Below are 21,591 nucleotides of genomic sequence, written 5' to 3' on the forward strand. Positions count from 1 at the left end.
CCCATGGAGAGCAGGGTGAGAGGGTCCAACAACCACCTCAAGAAATATGGTGTCCGTTTTGACCCCCCCCCCATATTTCAGACACAGAAAGCAGGGAGATTGCAGGAGGGGGCACGGCGCCTCACTTTTCCAAAACAGTAGTCACTGTTGACGGTTTTTCCAGCGGACAAAGAGCCAAGTGAAAAAGAAGGCAAGCATTTTGCTCTTGGAAGTTCTTATCATATTATATTTTGCTCATTTTCCCCTCAAAGCTGGTTCAATCTCAGCATCCCAATGGTCCTTTTCATTTCAGGGATGTATCCTTTGCCTCAACAATGTATAAGGCGCCATGGACCTGTAGGCAGCAGGAAATGTATCCTAAATAACATTTCCTACTAGTAATGTGAGTGAGTCGTGACATAGTATATACAATTATGACATCTTACAGAGAGTTCTATAAAACTCTGGTCTCACTCCTGGAGTGATAATAAATACCCAGGATTCCGAGTAAGTGGCAAAATACACTCTCACCCGGGCTACCTTGCACCTACTGAGTGAAGTTACGTCCTGACTGGCTGCAAATTCTTCCTCTGGGCTCGGCAGAGTTGGAACTTCTGCTGGAGGAAGCTGACTCATTCACGAACCAAATCCCCAGTCATAAGCCTCAGGCTCTGGTCAACAGAGCTGGCCTGGGCCAGTGAGCTCTCTGTGGAAAGCACAGTCCGGCATACCCTGTTCCCTTGCACTTCGCTTTGCCTACTTTACACAGACTGTGCTTTACAGAACTGAAGGTTTGTGGCAACCTTGTAGCAGGCGAATCTGTAGGCAGCATTTTTCCAACAGCACGTGCTCACTTCTTGGCTCTGCGTCATATCTGCCAATTCTCACAAGATTTCAAGTTTTTCATTATTATTATATGTGTTCTGATGATCTGTGTTCAGGGATTACCACATGTCGAAAGCTCAGATGACAGCATTTTTTAGCAATAAAGTACTCTTTAATTACAATATACAGACTGCTTTTGTAGACACAATGCTGTTGCGCACGTAACAGACTACAGTAGAGTGCAAACATATAACTTTTATATACACTGGAAAACCAAACCACTCATTTGACTCGCTTTATTGTGACACTTGCGCTTCTGTGGGGGTCTGGAACCACACCTGTAATAACTCCGAGGTATGCCTGAATCGGTTTTAAAACCAGTCAACTATTAGAAGAATAAAGCATCTGTGGATCTGGGATGTTGGCGTCCCACCCCTTTCCTTCCCAGTCTGTTTGAAAACAGCCAAGAAGAGAACTTCAAGAAGCTTCTATGCTTATTTCTCAGACTGAATAGTACTCATCATTCTTATTCTGACATGATTCACTAAAAAATTGTTCACCTTGGTTGCAGAGTAGATGGCCAACAGTGGGACTGGGGCTATGCCACTGGCAGAGGAGATGTTCAGAATTGCCCCTTTAGACCTAAAAAGGAAAATGCACCAAGTAAACGAATGAAATCATATACATGATGGTTTGTAAATTACAGATCGAGATACAGAATGATTTTAAACAGTAGAGCAGAGGTGTCTTTCTAACATACATCTCTCCGCGCCGCCTTTCATCAGCATGTGATATCCGTGGTCAGTGAATGAGGCATAACTCAATCAACTAAAAATAGCTCTTGTTTGCCATGAGCTCATTCCTGTGTTAGTATTCCAGGGCATGACCAGATCAGAGCCACAGTCTCCTCAGTCGATCGCTCCTGTAGGAGGTCTCCTCTGGCCCCTTCACCAAGAATCCTCGCTCTTAGAAACTCTCATAGTCCTTGCGCGCCTTTATTTTGGCCTGCCGTCACGTACTGCCTTGCTGTCCTGTTTAATCATCGCATGTGTTTTTCGCATGTTTCGCACGTTTTTCTCCCTCAACAAAACTATTTCTGTACATCATAGTCTTTGTCTTCAGCTTTTCCTCAAAACTACCCTGCACAGTCCTGAGCACATAACAGGTGCTTAATAAAGCCACCTGGCGCGGGTGAATGGCTAGGTTCTGCCCTCCTGCTTCCTTCAGGTTAGATATTCAGGCACTAAACAAAGAGCTGACGATAAAATTATGTAACTCTATAGGCAATCAAACCATATTCTTTGCTAAAAGGCAAAGCTCAATTTCTACTATAACTTCTTTTTTTTAAATTTTTATTTATTTATGATAGTCACAGAGAGAGAGAGAGAGAGAGAGAGGCAGAGACATAGGCAGAGGGAGAAGCAGGCTCCATGCACTGGGAGCCCGACGTGGGATTTGATCCCGGGTCTCCAGGATCGCGCCCTGGGCCAAAGGCAGGCGCTAAACCACTGCGCCACCCAGGGATCCCCTCTACTATAACTTCTAGTGACTTCTGAAAGCTGAAAGTCAGAGTTATAGGAAATACTGATTTTACTAATAAATGAAAATTAACTGGAGGAAAGCAATGCCATAAAATACCTGTTATTAGCAAGCACATAAGGGCAAAAGGGTTGCCTGAAGTGTGGAGTTAGGGTTTTAGGAATTTTAAACAGAATTAACGGCCAACTCTTCCTTTTCTTCTCAGGCTGGAGGATGGGATGTCGCCTTCAGCTACTGCGAACAACCCTACCTACCTCCCAGCCTCCAGGTGAGGTTCCTTTCCTTTCAACTCTGCTTCCCTTTGTTCTTTTTCTGAATTTACCTCCTCCAAGACCTATTTTTTTCATATTTTTTTAAACAAGAACTATATAGTCCTGTTTTATGCAAAATAATAAAAGAAACATGATTAAATGGAATCTAAGTTATTTTAGACATAAATCTGAAAAGAAATAATCCCAAAAGGTCACCCAGTCCATCTGCCAGCCTCTAGGCGAGATGCCATAAACGAAGTTTGGACCCTCAGCTTCCTGTGTTACCGGAAACAAACTTTGTTTTTATTTTTGAACCCAAGTCCTTATTAGTAACATATACGTTCCTAGGCAGTGAAATCCACTCACATTTTGGTCATTGAAATCAAATTTAAAATTAAAAAAATGTAATATTATGGTTTTAAGGAAAGTTGGAAATATTTAGGGAATGTGTTGATTATATCATTCTGGTATGTTTTGCTTGTATCTCAAGAGACAGAAAAGCCTTTTGTTTTTAAATAGTGGTAAGAGAGTAAGAGGGTCTCTCAGGAGTTAGAACCCAGTCACTCTAAGGTAAAAGCTAGTAATTAGGAATGAATATCTAAGATTTTGATTTTATCTATATTTGTGAGAAACTCCTCCGATCAAAATGGACTAAAAGCAATTTCTGTTACTAGAGACTTTTAATAGAGTATTAATTTATGATGTTTAATATATCTTTATCTTTTTAGGGTGTTGAAAATGTTCTCAAATTAGATTGTGGTGATTGCTACACAGCTTTGTGAACATACTAGAAACCACCAAATTGTACACTTTAAATGGGTGGTTTTTATGGTATGTGACATAGATCTCAATAAACGTGAAAAAGATAAAAATGTATTTATGATATATTATAAGGTGCCACCTGTAAGCTCAGAGTAAATTCCAACCAAGTGAAAGCTAAGAGAGCTATGGGATCTTCTGCAACACAGAATGCTTTCTGAGAAGTAACCCCAAATCCTGATAAGTTGCACCCCCCCCCCCCCCGAGCCCTAAGCATCCTTGCAGCTTTAGGTAGCATTTTATTTTAACCTCTTCTCATATAACTGGGAGTTGCTATGGCCTCACTCATTCAGAAGAGATGAAGAAAAAGCTAGTTTAGAGTAGTTGTAGATGATAATGTTCTTCACTGAACTGTATTATATCAGTGCTGGTTTTATTAGCTGGATTATGTGCTCTATTATACTCAGATTGGCAGAGGTGGTTGCATGTGCCCTTGAACAAAAATCTTAATATTTTAAATTTCATTCCTCACAAATGAAATGCATTTTAAAAGTCTTCCAAAATTAAAGTTTAACATTACCAAATGCATTTTAAAAATTAAATCTTGATCTTACTAACACACGCTCTTAAAACCTCACTCACCAAAGCAATGATTTCAATGAAGGAAGATTTATTTAAAGGCAATAAAAACTACCTGTTTTAAAAAATAATAGACTAATGATCAAATATGCCACAATTATGCAGGTATGCCCTTTGAACTGTTTAGTTCCTTTGAGGGAACTAAGATCTTTGTTTTTCAAATACTCTATTCCAATTAAAATTTCTAGGAGGTAGAGTTTGAATTAGCGAAAAGTCAGAATTTGAGGGAACGTTATTCAAACACTCTAGAATACATTACACAAACCTGAGACCAATGAAGTCTAAAGCAAGAGCCCACTAGACCTGAGGAAATAAAGGGAGAGCATTTATAATTGTATCATAATGACAGTGGAGAAACACCCCTTCAACGAAAACTCTGTGCTAACAAGAAGCACACATATTTGTCTAGCAAAAACCTTCCTCCCACACCCACACTAGCACAGAATTCTCTTTCTCTCCAAGGATAATAATATTCAACTTAGTTTTGTCTGAATCATAAACAACACGCTGGTGCAGCTGTCTCCATCCCTGTACCGTGTGCGGTCTCTATTCCTCACGTAGGGATGGGAATGAACACTTGGGACCGCGAGGCACAACGGACTCGTCTTTAAAATCAACTACTTTGTCTGGCTCTAATCCTCCATCTAAGCAGAATTAGTGACGTCAAACCAGTTTCCATGGCAGAGGCAGACTCATGACAGCTCTGTTATATCAAGCAGAAGGACAAAATGGGCTTGTGCTTAATTGCACACGAAAACAAACATAAAACCGAACCTTAGTTAATCTCTCATTTTCTGGGGACTTGGGGAGCAATTCTAAGATTGGAAGGTACATTAACAATATTTGCTGAAGTTCCATAATGAAGACTCATGTTGCTCATACTTCAGCACACTTCCCAGCCCGTTATGACAAATACCCAAATAAACAACTCAAGTAATATTTTCTGTGATAGAACATTCTTAATTCATCACACTGCCTACTTGCTAACAGCCACACGATGGTGTCTCAGTGGTACAAATTACTGAGGTTCTACCAGAACTAAAATACCACAAAAGCAAAGCAGAAAATGCCACTGCTGATAAGGAAGCACCTCTCCACAGAAACACACTCTCTGCAATTACTGCCCTTTCACCAGCCAAACGTGAAACTCATCCAACCCTACAAAATTCAGTATCTGGTATTTGTGGCTTCCTATCGCTATGGTCTCCAGTAGAACTGCCTCAGACCTGTGAAAACCCCATCCTAATACTCTCCTTAATTGTCACCTGGATAAAAAAAACTGGCCAGGCCTTTATTTTCCCATAAGTGCCCCCACTATTCCATCAAGCTGTTGCAGGGTCCTCGTCCACAGCTCTATAAAAATACTATTGTCATAGAGGAAATGCTAGGTCTCCTTTGAATAAGTCACTGATTTCCACCTTCCTCGGGAACCTCGGCACTGCCCTGCGACGGGGGCTGGGCGGGGGTGGGGGTGCTGCCGTGAAGGACTGAAACACAGGGTCAGCTCCAACACGGGAAGCTAACTGTATACGGAGTTTGATGGTAGACAGGGGAGACTGCAGAAAAGACTCCATGATGATCCTTCCTGTGTCCATTTCTTCCTGGAGGGTCATTATTTATTTATTTTTCTTTAAGCTTAAACATAACACTGAAATTGGTACAGCAATTCTCTTACAGACTCTCAAGACTGAGAAACATATCAAAACAGAGTTCTATGTCAGAGAAGAATCCTGGAACACACGGGTCAGACATATAATTAGAACCAGCAATCCAAATACATTATACAAATCCTGCTTTGCTGAAGAAGTTTGCAAACATTTCCCACATGAAAGAGAACTGCCTGCCCTAAAACACCATAACATGTCATAATTCCACCTTAAGCAATACAGTATGAAAGGGGCTATTTTTAGCTTTTCCATGGTTGTTATGGCAACCACCTCCTGGCTCCAGCTGTACACAATGTTTATAATTCCAGAGAAGTGGAAAGAGCAAGTTTCCTCTATAATGTAATTATGCACTTTCTACTTCTGTGGTAATAATACCTTAGTTTAATTATAGATACTTGTTTAGTGATAGTTGGCTTTAGGCTATCGTTCTAGAGGGTTTGGAAAATCTTATACATCAGAGGTAGAAATCAGTGAAAGGGGAAAAACAACAACAACAAAGGATCTTTATAAAGGACTCCGTTTTACTCAATGGAAATACGACTCCTATGGAAACCGACCATAGGAAATATGCCATTTAAGGATGGTGTAAAGGGCAGGCTATACTAAAATCACTTGCAGATGATCTTCTCCTCCTGGGCACACGGCTAACAACATTTCTGGACTCCTAGGCAGTTAGCTGTAGCCTGCAACTGAGTTCTGGACAATGGACTGTTGGCAGCAGTGATGTACACCATTTCCAGGCCTGGCCCAAGAAACCTCCCATAACACCATCCTCATTCTCTCTTCCCTTATCTGCTAGCTGGATGCAGAAAATACAGCAGAAAACTACAAAGCCCAGGGGAAGAAAAGCCCCTACGTGGAAGGAGTCTGAGATCCCAGATTGACGGGGTAGAGCAAAGCCCAACCACTGATCCACACCGGCTGTGTACCAGCAATCAGGGGGGAAAAAAAACCCCTAACCTCTAGAATGTTAAGCCACTGAGATCTTGGGATGGTCTCTTCTAGCACTCAGCCTACCTTAATTAACACAACTAGTAACTCCTTTAATTTGAGTGGACACCGCTGTCCCCTCCTCTCCCAACCCAAAATACTGATTCACAAAGTCCACTTCCCCTTCTTACTAGTTCTTAGCAAGTGCCACAGTCACCCTCATGGTGTCAGGTTCAGGCCACAGCCTGTGATGGCTTCCCACCAGATCATTTCTCAACCTTAGTCTAAATCAACCTGATTTCCTACAGGCAAAGATCCAGTTCATCTTCCATATACTCCATGATAGACTCTGCTCGGTGAGTGCCTGCTGAATGAATGGATCCCCTTCTTTGCATTCTTATCTAATGCTCCAGCTATGACTGCGATCATGGCTGCTAGGTCTCTAGAGATAGGAGTGAGGTTCCTGGCACCCTAGGTCTGTATCATTTACTAATTATGAAGCTTCACAGCACTCCAGTTCTTTGGGACTCCAACTTTCTGTCTATCAAATAAGGGAGGGGCTGGTTTCAATTACTTAAAGTACTAAAATTCTATGACTATTGAAATCCATTATGATCTGCAAGATTACTTCACAACCATCATCTCTTTTGATATGGTTTTCACCAACTTACTTAAAAATTCCTTTTCCAATACTTCTGTGGCTTATAAGTATTTGGTTTTTAATAGATGGATTTACTGTCCTGAATTAACACCAAGTCACTGGCAGATATCAAACTGGGTTAAGATGATGGCCAAAATTTCATCCCTTCTGAGTTCTAATCTGTCAGCCCCAATTCTCTGTAATTTACCATTTTGTCTCCTTTGACCAGTTTGTCATTTCCACATCGGACCATCGGGGGCACACTCCCACTGTCGACCAACTCAAAGCAGTGTCAGGGTTTGAAGGGAAATCTTACTAAAGGAATTGAAATATACCAAACTTCATATAAAATGGAATTACAAACAAAGACTGCAAAGAAGCAGTTTCTCAACCAGTCTCTGCAGATGCCAAGCAAAATGGATTCCTAACCTCGCTTCCTCAACTCTGTACAGTGGTGGGAGGCTATCAAAGGTAAATGACATCAAGTCCTTGTATATACTTGGCACATAATCGGTACTCAATAAATAGCTGTAAGCCCTGCCTGAAGCTGGTCATAGAGGCTTCTTCACAGAAGTAGGGTCTTTGGGCTTTGCCCTTTCCAAAGCTGTGATTCCTCTGGATCTCTTCCAAACTCAAAACTGTTTTGCAGAGAAGGATGACTGTGAAGCCCTAAATTTAGCAAATGATCAAGCCAGCTCAAGATGTAAGCCCAGATCTTTTCAACAGGTTTCCTTTGAAAGCCTAGACATCATTCAGGCTTTTCCAAGGGAGAGAGAGAGCTTTATTACAATTTTACACTTCATGCTATTTCAAGAGGAAACTCTACGACACATTTCTCAATGAAAACGAAGACATCTAGCATATCTTAGTGGAACCCAACTCAAACTAGAACACACATGGGGCTCCATGGTGCAGGTTTGTGCTCCAAGGGTGGGTTTGACATCTTATAACCATTTTAGAACATGCCTAAGTTCTTCATATGCCCATTTATCCATTAAGAACTACCCCCCCCCCCAAGAAGATGGGGTCTTGCTTTGTGAAACTCCACTGATTGTAGTTCTGAGACCATATAGCTTTAAGAAGGCATTCCCGGGAATACCCCAGGAACTCTGTCCGCCCCCTCAGAATAGCAGGCAATTGAGTTGGTGATGGTGACTCAGGCAGACTTTTTAATCCTGGTCTAAAGGAACCACCACAACCCTGGAGAGAGAAATAAAAAGGGAATCCAGTGGAAAAGGCCTCCACCAGCAGATGACTCATGCTCCATCGTGTGACTCGCCAGGCACATTACTCTGTTGCTAGGACATGGAGGATAGGTTCATTAGTCACTTTAATGAATTTTGCAAAGAAAGGATTCTCCCTATAAATAATCATGAGCTGTCTCTCTAGTGTTTGTGTGAGAGCTCGTGACTCACCTTTCCACCATGCCGGGCAGCACCAGTCGTGTCATCTGCAAAAGAGAAAACAAAACATTCGTGATGGCTGAGAATGCAAGCAACAGATAAAGAGTGGAGAGAAGCCACCCACTCAAAACAGAAGGGAATCACGAAACCACTCACCACTCTACAGACAGCAGTTTATTTTATATACTCTATATAATTTGGCTGTGTCAAGAGTGCATAAAAAGGAATCAGATGAAATCGCTGGAGATAACACTGTGGATACATTCAGTACACTTGGCTAAAACTGGCCTTGTCTTAAACGTAATACTGGCACAGAGATCTTCAAATAATTAAGGACTTACAGTGAGATCTCCCAAAATGTCCTCCTGGAAAAGGACATACTTTATCAAAACAAATATCTGCAAACCAAGATTACTTAAGATTTCTAATCTTAAACACTCCAATGATCTTTTCCTATCCAAAGAGACTTTAGAAGAATGTCAAAAAGTGACAGCTTGGCAAATGTTAAGTGTATCTGCCTCTTGTTGGCCTAGCTAGCTGTGAGTAAAACACATCCTTGAAGAAAGTTAAGGTTATCATGATCTCTTGTAACCAATGACAAAAAAGTGACACCTGCATTCTCAAAGGGCCTCATGGTAATTGCTGATGACATACACTGAATATGAGAGAGAGGCTACTTCTAAACTCTGTTGTAAGATATTATTAAGTAAGAAAAGGTAAGACATCCACCAGCTTAGTCAAGGCCACATCATAGTTAAGTACTGAGGTTAGAACATGAATTCCTGATTTGCAGGTACTGTTGATCTTCTAAGAAGCAAATGCTGCTTTGTCATAGAAAAGTTGGCATGTATGCCAAACACCGGAATTTTAAGCGTTTTTGTCTTGAATAGTAGTAGTATGTCTTAATGAAAACAGTACTCTGATGAGAAAATAATTTTTTTTCCTAGAAATATTTTGAAGAAAGAAAATGTATTCAGCTTTACCAAGGTAAAATCTGGTATGCAAGTGCTCCCAACCCAGATGTTAAGCTGGGAGCTGCTGCATACACTTTTCCAGGAAAAACAAGTTCAAACTGATACTGCATCATGGAAGACAGACTGACATACTGCCAACTTCGAAACAAAGAAGTGTCTTCAAAGCCTAGGGGAATCATGTCGACAGAAATTTCTGGATTTGACTGAATCTAATGGCCCAGATTAAAAAAAAAAAAGAAGAAGAAGAAGCCATGAGAAAGCATTTGGCCTAAAGCATCCCATGTCTCCCTCCTTCTTATGTACAAGTCTACGTTTTTCATGTTAAGCTCATCTTCACAGAATGAGGGACATGTGCTCTATGACTACATTCTACAGCATGAGAAGTGATCAGAAGTAACACCTGCAACTTCTTGGTCATGGCCTTAAAGGAGAGAAAAACACACATCCTCTTCTTTAGACACTCCTCCTCCTGATGGCTGGAATGTAGCCGTGGTACAAGGAGCTAAAACAACCCACTTAACCCCCAAGATAAGAGCCGTGTGATAACGGTGGCTGAGCAACGAGATGCAGAGGCAGGATCCCTAATGACTGGGGAACTACCCTGCCAAACCCTGATTACCTACCCAGCTTTTTATCTGAGAGAAAGATACATTTCAATTTTGTTTAAGCCACCGGTAGGTCTCTGTTAGAGCAGCCAAACCACTGCTCTAATAAAAATTGACCGTTTGTGTTGACGAAAACCAAGTAATGTTAGGTTTTTAAGACTTAAAGATGAAATAATCCCCAGAGCAAACCCAACCGGAGATTATGCTGACAACCCAAATGGCCTCACTATTTTATAATTTTTACAACAGGATCCTGTTTCTTCTCTTCTCCAGGTTTGCTGACCTGATTCAGGATATGCCCTCAGAGCCTCGAACCAAACTGGATGGAGCCAAGGCAGAGAAAAAGCTGATTTCAGAGTTGATCCTTTCAACACTGTAGTTATTTCTGTTTTTCAAATTAAATAACTCTTCGAACTTCTTACATGCTTCCCAAGATGTGCCTTCTTATGGGAGCACACAGTAATTGCTCAACATATAGCTACTGAATGTTCCAACAAGTGTGGTACACAGCAGGCCCCGTTCAAATCCCAGCCCTTCCACTTACTAGCGGTGTGACCTGGGGTTACTTCCTTTTCTGCAGAGTGCATATGGATTCAACAAAGGACACTTACACAACATAGGTTTTTATATTTTGAATCTCAAATGAGGTAATGTATATAATGGACTCAGCACAGAGCTCGTCACAGAGCAAGCCTCTGAAGAGAAATCAACATCCTTTACTGCCACCACGTACTCTTCTTTCAGGATGCAGCACCACCAAGTATGCAGGCCTCTTGTACATATGTTGTATTCAACACAGTCCAGAGCCAAAAACAATGATGAAGTTTGAGATCATCAAGTTCAACCCACAACACAAATTTCTGGACAGTTCTATCATTCCATCAATACTTAAGAATACCTCAGTTGGGATCTTCTTGGGGTAATGGAATTTTTCTAAAATTGGATTCAGTGATGAATGCACAACTTTGTGAATTTATTTACCCCTTAATTATATACTGAAAGTGGATGAATTTTATTGGTTTATAAATTATTCTTCAGTGAAGTTTTAATTTTTTATTATTTATTTATTTATTTCTTTTTTAAATCTTTTATTATTTTTTATTTATTTACTTATGATAGTCACAGAGAGAGAGAGAGAGGCAGAGACATAGGCAGAGGGAGAAGCAGGCTCATGCACCGGGAGCCCGACGTGGGATTCGATCCCGGGTCTCCAGGATCGCACCCTGGGCCAAAGGCAGGCGCCAAACCGCTGCGCCACCCAGGGATCCCCTATTTTTTATTTATTTTTTAAAAAGATTTTATTTATTCATTCATTCATGACAGAGAGAGAGAGAAAGAGAGAGAGACAGACAGACAGACAGACAGGCAGAGAGAGAAGCAGGCTCCGTGCAGGGAGCCTGACGTGGGACTCGATCCCAGGTCTCCAGGATCACACCCCGGGCTGAAGGCGGCGCTAAACCATTGGGCTACTGGGGCTGCCTCTCAGTGAAGTTTTTAAAAAGATTTTATTCATTTATTTGAGAGAGAAAGAGACCACAAGCAGAGGGGAAGGGAGGGGGAGAGGCAGGTTCCTGCGGAGCAGGGAGCCATGGGGCTCAATCCCAGTTCCCCGGTGTCATGACCTGAGATGAAGGCAGATGTTTCACCAACTGAGCCACCCAGTTGTCCCTCAATGAAGTTTTAAAAAATATCTTAATAATCATATGATTGAGTTAAAGAACTACAATCACAAAATACAGTGGATATTACTTTATCAAACCCAGGAGAAAAAAGAGCTCTTAGGGCTCTCAAAATGTTCTATGTTTATCAACTTATGGCCTGAGCAACCTGAGGTAATATAGAGACATTCTCTTGTTTAGTCGAGGCCATGTGATGTACTTGAACCTGGGCTGGGTGACAGGAGCTCACTACCTAGATGGAGAACAGATGTACGTAGAAACAAATCATTGCAAGACATACTATGAGTGGGACAATAGAAGTAAGAACAGAGAGCACTAAACCTTAGGAGAAAAACTAGTTATGTCTCAAGAATCAGGTCTAGAGCTTCACAGATTGCATTTCAGTTAAGTTCTGAAAGAATAAATAGGAATTCATCAGGCAGAAAAAATATTACAGTTGAAGGAATAGAATACAAAGTCAAGCAGCTGCAAGAAACTACAATGTCTGCCATAGAACTGATGCATTTTAAAGAAACTTCTGTTGAATGGAGTTTATAAAGAAATTCACGTGCATCCTGTGATAGATGTCATGCAACCTGCATATCATACTACATCATGGACAGTTTCCCACGCTCACACAAACGGACGTACTTCAGGTATATCAACAGTTGTGAAGCATTGTATCGTAAGCCTCGGTTAGATGCATTCCTAGCAACACCTGAAAACATTTTTTATTTAGCACATTTCATCGGGGGACCATAATGCTTAGCTAACGTAAGAGGTCCCCAAGCACTCCATGGAGAGAAGTGATCATTTGGTCCTCCAAATCCTGAGATCACCAGAAACAGAATAAGGAGACTGACAATAGACTGTTCTCGCCCCATGGCAGGGATGTGCGCATGCGTGCCTGTTTGTGTGTATGTGTGCATGCATGTGTACACATGTGCACGCATCTATAAGAGGAAATGAGACTTGTTAACTGAAGACTAGCTAAGTGGAGTTCACTGGGGTAGCGATGACTGGCCCCCGACACAAAAGGAAAGGATGGGATTTGTAGGCAGTGATCACCCTGAAAAGCTACCAGGGAAATCTACAAAACCTGTCGATAGATTCTTTTATTCTGACCAGGGAACCCAGAACTATATGGCTATGAATAAGTGGTTGTGCAGAATTGTAAAGTTCAATTTAGAGTTTTTTCCAAGATATAAATTTACATCCCTAAATATATCCAATAAGAAATATTACTATAGCTGGGATACTGAAGAAATACAAATGCATGCTTGGGGAGCTATTTTTTCCTTACACTGTGTGCATGTCATACACTAAATGTTTCCTTTCTGAATGGCAAAAACAATTATCCACAATCAGAGACAAAATAAAACCCTGTAAGATAGAATCTTACTTACAAAACTACATTAGTAGGTAAATATTAAATATTTGTGGGATGGTCTTTGATGTACAGACATGTTCAAAATATATCCTTCCCCTCTCAGTTTTAGTAAGATATAACTGATGTAAACTGTATTAGTTTAAGCTCTACAGCATAATGATTTGATATACGTATATACTGCGAAAGGATTACCACAATAAGTTAACATCAAAATTATGGAACGCTGCATGAATTTCTAGGTCATCCTTGCATATGGGCCATGCTATCTCCATATCATTTCAATTTTAGTAAGTATACTGCTGCTGAAGCAAGCACCAAAATGTATTCTTTATACACGTGAATTAAAACTCAAGAAGTTCAAGGGCTCCTGGGTGGCTTAGTCCAGTTGAGTGTCTAACTCTTGGTTTTGGATCCAGTCATATCTCAGGTTCATGGGATAGAGCCCCACACCCGACTCCATACTCAGCTGAGTCTGCTTGTCCCTCTCCCTCTGCTCCTCCCCCTTCTCGCACGTGCATGTGTGCTCTCTCTCAAATAAGTAAATAAATCTTAAAAAACAAAAATAAAACCCCTCAAGTTTAAGTAACTTAACATAAAGATGAAGGAAGAAGCAGTGTTTTTGATGCCTAGCTATTAAAGGACCAGAAATACTTGTTGGATGCCCAATGACCAAATAATCCATCAAGTCCTCTCATGAAAAAGTTAATTCTTTTGCATTGTTCATTAGCTTCTCCTTTTGAATTCTGGCTCTAAACTATTTCTCCTTGCCACAAAATGGGATCTTTTTTGATCTGTCAAATAATAACACCGCAAAGCCTAAGAAAAGTTAACTTGAAATCTGCCATGCTTTTATAAATCTGATTAATAACGCTTTCATCTATACTTAAATTCTCTTTTCTTCTTTTATTTATTTATTTTTTTAATTTTTATTTATGTATTATAGTCACAGAGAGAGAGAGAGAGGCAGAGACACAGGCAGAGGGAGAAGCAGGCTCCATGCACCGGGAGCCCGATGTGGGATTCGATCCCGGGTCTCCAGGATCGCGCCCTGGGCCAAAGGCAGGCGCCAAACCGCTGCGCCACCCAGGGATCCCATCTTTCTTTTCTTCTTTTAAAGATTTTATTTATTCATTCATGAGAGACACACAGAGAGAGGCAGAGACACAGGCAGACGGAGAAGCAGGCTCCCTGCCGGGAGCCCGATGTGGGACTCGATCCCAGGACCCCGGGGTCATGCCCTGAACTGAAGGGAGATGCTCAACCACTGAGCAACCCAGGGATCCCTAAATTCTCTTTTCTTCTAATCAGATTATAAGTCATAATAAATTCGACTTCAAGCCTTCTTTGTTTTCATGTGTATATACAAATAATTCTTAAAATTCTATGCATAGGCAAAAAAAATTCTATGCATAAGCAGAGAGGCTTCACCATGTTCAACATCAAAATAAATCTCCTTGACATCAAGTTTTACATAGGATATTTTAACTAAGGTATTAGTAGTCTCATTTTACTTTGCATGCATCGATTGGTATCTTGCTATCTGGTTATTTATACCATATACCAAGCGTTTCTGTGAAATCTCACTATCTATCTGAACTCCCATTTCACAGCTCACGAGCTGTTTCTGGAGTTAACTCAATATGCTAATTTTAGGCCATCTGCAGGTGATAATTGCTGTACCAGGAAATTTTTTGTTCCTTTTAAGATACTGCTACAATAAAGTTACCATAACTTGTAAGTTCGGTGGTTAAGAATATTAGAAAAGTAGCAGTAAACATGATCCCTAGACTTGTTTTCTTCTGTGTTGAAGTTGTTTCCAAAAGTGTAGAGCCGACAATTTAAATTTAATTCTTTCCTAAAAAGTGATAAAAGTTGCTGCAGTAGTACCTCTCCAACAATGAGAGCTTCAAATCTTTGCAGAAAAAAAAGAAAGATTTAAAGATTTCATATATATATATATATTTATTTATTTATTTTAGTGACAGTTTCATCAATCTTTGCCACAAAAAAAGTCCCAGAAGCCTAAAATCAAAGGAAGAAAGGTCAATATATATCATATTGCATCTAGATATTGTGTTACTTTGTATGCAAGTTGGCCATAGAGTATACAAATATACAAAGATAAATGAAAGTCTTTAGCAATGACAGCTCAATTTAGAAGTCTTTCTGGGGAATACCACATATTCAATCTCAAGAGTGAAATATTTACTGGTATTTATTACCACAGTTATATATATTCTGGCTAGGAAATAAATAAGAGGCTGATTTAACTCATAAAAAAATCAAATCAGGATTATTAGATCATTTAGCTGAGATACCAGACTTAAAAATGCATCGGCTGGCTTAAAAAAAAAATATCTCTGAAAATGTTATATTAACATGTAACCATCTTAGTATTCTTAAACTTTTCTCACATTTTCGGCAATCACTTGTATGGTTTTTGTAATTAGAAAAGCCCCTACAAATAATGTTATTTCTGAAAGAAATTAACATGAATAATTTTTTTTTTTCTCTTTCACTTCTCTGGTACCAGTAATCAAGAGCTCATGGAAAGGAACTTTATTTTACACTCAAAAGCCCTAAACTTGTAATACAAACAAATTATACAAATTATGCAAATTGTTTTACAAGCAAGTGATTTATTTTAGAAGCAAATTATTTTTGGATCCTGTAACCTCTGGGATTTGGTCAGTTTCTGTAGAGAACAGGACAAAGAAAACACTAGTGTATTATGCTCAAAAAGACAACCAAAAACCTAAACTGGAAGATTAAAATTCAAGACAACTTAGCAAAATAAGAAAACAAATATTGTCACCCACATTGCCATTATATAGAAATAGAATTTAAAGCGTAACAACTTAACCTTAGAATCTCGGCAAAGCCCCAAGATCCAGGCTGTTCATATAAATAATTGGGTCATCACAAATCACCACTTTGTCCACATCTGCCCTGCCTTTTATCCCAGAGAAACCTGCGTGGGGTAAACAGGATCTGAATTCAAGCGACTGAAATACGAACTCATACAAACTAGAAGGAAGTAGATACAAACGCCTTAAACAAGTTTTCAATTGGAATCATTAACAGTAATTTAGAGAATCATAGTCTGATAGTGAAAAGCATTACATAAAGTGACAATGATGTTACACCATGCCTGTTTGGGAGGAATTAAAGGGTGACTCATTGGAAGTCATGCTGGAACGGCACAGCACACATTTCCTTTAGCAACTGTGTACTTTGAGCTCCCTGGCACTGAGAATACAACTTTATTAGAAATTCTTAGAATGTCACCTGTATGGCTAGTGGAATATTTAATGCAGAGGGGATTTGGGGGGTAGGCGGTAGTCAAAAGCTTAATTAGGTAAAAAAAAAAGCTTGAGTGTTTTGAGGTCTCCAGGTATTCTTTCATTTTCCTCTTTAATCATGTTTTAAGTCTATGGAAGTTAACAGCCCTCCTTACCATGGCCTGCCCCTTACCACATATTACTTAACCTGAAATTCAACCCCACACCATAAAAAAAACAAAGTTTTTCCTATCATAATAAATTCTATTTTGATAAATGTTAAAATAATTGAACTAAAGAAAAATAAAAAAACCTTCCAGAACCAAGAGTGCTGCATGCCAACGGATAATAATGAATTTAAAGGCATAACCTATAAACTCTAAACAAAAATTAAAAAAACACATAAACCCCCATACACTGCTTTTCCAAGTTTAGTGCATTATGATACACTACGTTTCCATTAAATTTTCCCCAAATAAGCTGACTTCTCAAAAAGTGACAGATTTTAGGAGGAGAAAATAATTTCTAAAGTTCTCAAAGAGATTTTCACATTTTCCCCCACATAGAAGGCACCTCTCCTATAAACTAGCTTTGCTTTGAGCTGGGAAGAACCTTAGAACCAATCTACAACTACTCACTCGTTTTTCACAGATGAAAGCTATGCAAAGAGTGGTTGTCATGTGGTTTGGCAAACCCATCATTTTGTAGTTATGCCTGATGCAGCCCTGTTACTGTGAGGCTCTAAGGGCTAAATGCACCCAATTATTTGGAAATTTTTAGGAGCATAATGGTAGTGGTTTTCAAAATGGATTATAAGACTCTGGAGACTAACTTGGAACGTCTTCATCTAAAAAGCCCCAGGTGGGGGTCAGGGCTGAAGGTCATTCTCTCTCCCCTCCTACAATTTATTAATTTCCCAATGTTGTTAAGGTAAATTCTTGGGGCAGGGTGGAGGAACGCGTTCTTAGCACAATCCCTAAATTAAATCCAATTAGACAGATGAACAGAGATCCTTCTCGTGGATTTCCAGATTAATAGAGGGCTCCCTCTACTGGTACTGCGTCACATGCCAAAGGCAAGTCCAGGTTAAGAAGGAAGCCAGGGCTTCTGTGCTTTTCCCCCATCCGCAGGTTTCTAACCTACACCCTGGGCCCAGCGGAGCCTTATGCACTTCTGGCTGAGCACGATGAGGACTACCTAGCAGTAATAACAGGGAAAAAATAGCTTCTCAAAAGCACGCAAAGCACTCCGAGTGCTTTGATTTTAGATAATCATAGGGATGGAAGAGCCTGATTTGGTTAAAACCGTGCTAATCCTTCAACTCCATCAGGCAGGTATTCCGTGGGAGGAGGACCGGGCACCTGGTGGTACCTGCCGGGGGGAGCCGACTGCAAAGCCTGACGGGCTGGGCGGGTGTCACGCGGGAGCCCGGCAGCCGGCGCAGGCCCAGCGGGGCCGGAGGCGTGGAGGGGCAGGCCTCGCCCCCGACGACCTGCCCCCACCTGCCCCGACCTGCCCCCGCCTGCCCCGACCTGCCCCGACCTGTCCCCACCTGCCCTCACCTGCCCCGCGCTCACGAGTGGCAGGTCAGGTCCGCGCGTTCCCTCAGACTTCCCCGGGGAAGCCGACGCGAGGTGGGAGTGTCCAGATCCCGAGACCACGACCCGAGCTGCCGGGGTCCGCGCGGGGCACACGCACCCGGGCCGGGCTCGCGACCCCGCCTGGAACCGGGAGGGCACCCGCCTGCGCGTCCCACGCTCCCGCCGCTCACATCAGTGTAGACGGCGACCGTGGGTGGAAGCGCGGAACACACAGTACGTGGGCCCCTCATCCCGAAGACGGAGGGTTTTCCGTGTTCTAACCCCTTCATTTACTCGGAAGCATTCGTGCTGGACCTGCCTGGCGGGAGGCCCGGGCTGGGGGCGGCAGAGAACACAGAGAACGTGGGTCGGGCCCTCGGGCTCCCGCGCCGCCGCCGAAGCTGGGCGAAGGGGACACCTGCGAGCGTGGAGGCTCCCGCGGCCCCGCGGCCAGAGCTCCGGGCCCCCGCTTTGCCTGAATATCTGATTAAGGAAAAACTAAATCGGGATCCCTCGTGGGAGACTCCTCCCCGACCAGTGAACCCAACAGAGCTGGGGGCCCTCGCAGCAAGGGGAGGCTGTGCTTACCCGCCCCCGCCCGCGCCCGCGCCCCGCTCCGGGAGGTACTGCAGGGGCCCGAGTGGCCTCTCTGCTGTCAGGTCGGCGGCCCGGGACTCTCCTGAGGCGGTCAGGCCCACGCAGGCCCACCACCCGCCGCCACCTTCTTCGGCAGGGCCTCCGCAGCCCCAGGTCAGGGCCACCAGAGGGGACCGGCTGTCCCACCCTCAGGCAGGAACTGCAGGGAGTTCAGCTAATACTGTTCGGGTAGGGTGGCCTCAAGATACCCTAAAACTGTCACTAAAGTCCCTCTGAGGCCTGGGACCACGACTCCCCCCCAGCAATCAACAGCAGTACCAGTTTCCCTTGCCAACTCTGGGGCTTCTGAGATGGAAAGCCCCCCAGGCTAAAAACACAGCATTTTGGAAGAGTCGGGGTGGCTACCCGGAGGCTTAGTGACCTCCAAACGCCCCCCATTCTGCTCTGAGCGTCACTGCTCTTGAGGAGAAGGGAGACTTACCTCGGATTTTAGTCACAGAGCATCTGAAATCACATAAAAAAACCCCCAACACCCTGGCCAGTAGGGTCTCTCTCCCAGAGGAAGGGTGCCCCCCTCCCCTGCCATGCAGGTCAGCCTCGGAGCTTCCACAACCCCGCTCTTAGCGCCTGCACTTCCCTGCGTGGCAGAGGCCGACAGCAAGACCGCAAGGCTCGCAGCAAGGCCTCCAGAGAAACGCCCCGGCTGACTTCCACTCACAGCTGTACGTCCCGTTAAGCAGGTCTCCCACAGCGGCCGGGAGGGCCAAGCTGGGTGCCAGGGTCACGCGGCAGGGCTCCAAGGTCAGAACTATTCTGGTTAACAGTACCCGACTTCCCGGGACCACTCACCAGCCTGCACCAGAGATGACCCACAATTTCTCTGGCCAGGATACCTCGCTTTTATTAGTTCTCTGTTGGCACATAGAATGGAAGCGACTTTTTAGAGTCCTCTGCACCCGGACCAAGCCCTAATCCTGGCCCGAGGGACCAGGTCATTCAGTGTTCGCAAATCGGCCCAGGACCTACAACAAGCTGCTGGGGCTTCCCCAGCAAACAGCTCCAAACTAAGGGCACAAACCCGCGACAGCCAGGGCATGGTGACTTCTCAGCCGGCTGTTCCCTACTACGTGGTTTGGCGAGGACATAAAACTTGGAGCAGCCTGAAGATGAGAAGATGCTGTTCTCTTTCTTATACAAACCTTTTTCAGTACACGTGTTATGACATTAGGCGGCAGACACCCCTGTCCCAGATCCCCTGATGTCCAGCCACCATAAAATCTTCTAAGATTCTAGAGCCAGACCAATTTTCATCTTCTTTTAAGTTACCCTGGGGCTCCCAACAAAAGTTACATTTCTATGGAAAATGCAGCCCTGGCCCTGGCAACGTAACACAGTCAACTAAAGCACAACAGGGACAATACACCCTAGGGCAAATCACAGCAGCACTGAAGGACATAAACCTGGGAGCCTACACTGAAAACCTCATCAAGGTGCAGGCCCTTTGTTCAGGACAAAGAAAATAAACACCCACACCACGGAACACACAGGCCATGTCACTCTGCCACCAGACCCGCCTCTTTAAAGGTCCATGGGATCATGCCTTCTTTCTGCTCTTAGGCTTCCCAGGGCTCTCCATCCTCCTGCTCCCAGCACCCAAGCTCCCGCACAGTCGCATCCTCAGTCCCCCCCCCACCCCCCAGCCGCTGGTTGGTCATCCACCGCACGACCCTCACCTCCCGCTGCTCGAGTCAAACATTCTCCCCCTGAACGAGTACTCGCTAGTCAACTGTGCGACCGAGATGCCAACCCTACAGATCCTGTTTACGGCACAAAGACCACTTGGCTGTCCTCCAGATGCATCAGGTTCCATGACGAATAAACCAAGAGTTTTGGACTGTTTTTCCACTAAAAGTGCCCATCACAAAGGCACAGGAAAATTTGTGTTTACATGAAGGAGAAATTAAAGGATGATTAGTTAGCGTAATGTAGAAGTGGTTTAAATAGCAAACTCCCTTACTGCTTTGTAAATGGGACTTAATTTGCAAAAATCAGGCTTATACACACATGTGTTCAGCCTATCTATCCAGTTCATCTGGTGGTGACACTTCCCAGTAATAGGATTCACGGTGGGGTATGACAGGACGTGTTTAATAAGTCAGCATGCCCCCCCCAACTCACTTCGTGGGAACAAATACATATGCCAACGTGAAAAGAGAAAGTGGAAGAGGAAGATTGAAGAAGTGGGAGAAGCATTTTGTAATCTGTCCAGATCTTAGGACCGGTGCCTCGTTATTACCTGATTGTTGTTTTAAAGAACCTGAGCGGTACGATACCGTACCGCTGGACTTGAACGGCTCCATCCACAATGCCTCCTGGAACTACTCATCTTCAAGCAGGGACATGAGGAGCTACCACCGTCACACCCTGCTCTTGCTCAGATGCAGTGTGGCGTGGCCATGGAGCACAGCAAGCAGACGGGTTCGCGCAGGTCAAGGTCAAGACCCCGGCCTTTTATCATTAGTGTTCTATAGACTGCCAGCCAAAAACACATCTTTTGGGAGTCGGAGGTGGCCAGGGTTTTATATTATAAAGGTACACAAACATTTAAGTACACTGATAAAAGCAGGACATTGCAGGAGGAAATACTAACGTATCTAGAGTAAAGACTTTGCACGCATCTGACAGAGGAGTTACAATGATCAGAATTAACACCGCTGTAAAATCGAATTTAAACACTTAAACATATTTTTCATCATTAACTCATTAAAATATATTAAGAAATACATGTACATAGTTTTAACACTCATTATTTTTAGGCATTTGGCCAGATGTTCCAGAAAAGATAATCAAAACAATAGAACACATCAGTCATTT

General features: G+C 42.9%; 1 protein-coding gene and 1 non-coding gene across 2 annotated transcripts in view; both read right to left on the reverse strand.

The window, feature by feature from the left end:
• Window positions 1-21,591, reverse strand: part of HSD17B12 (hydroxysteroid 17-beta dehydrogenase 12) — a 168,655-nt gene that overhangs the window by 12,792 nt on the left and 134,272 nt on the right. Inside the window, exons 7-8 of the mRNA XM_041722259.1 lie at window positions 8,645-8,679; window positions 1,365-1,446 (exon numbers count right to left, since the gene is read on the reverse strand). Coding sequence (XP_041578193.1) covers window positions 1,365-1,446; window positions 8,645-8,679 — 117 coding nt within the window. The remainder of the gene's footprint in view (window positions 1-1,364; window positions 1,447-8,644; window positions 8,680-21,591) is intronic.
• On the reverse strand, window positions 13,469-13,574 carry LOC121472395. The gene has a single exon (XR_005982879.1). It is a non-coding gene; the product is annotated as a U6 spliceosomal RNA (small nuclear RNA).

The sequence above is a fragment of the Vulpes lagopus genome, chromosome 11, assembly GCF_018345385.1.
Source record: "Vulpes lagopus strain Blue_001 chromosome 11, ASM1834538v1, whole genome shotgun sequence".
Lineage (NCBI taxonomy): Eukaryota > Metazoa > Chordata > Mammalia > Carnivora > Canidae > Vulpes > Vulpes lagopus.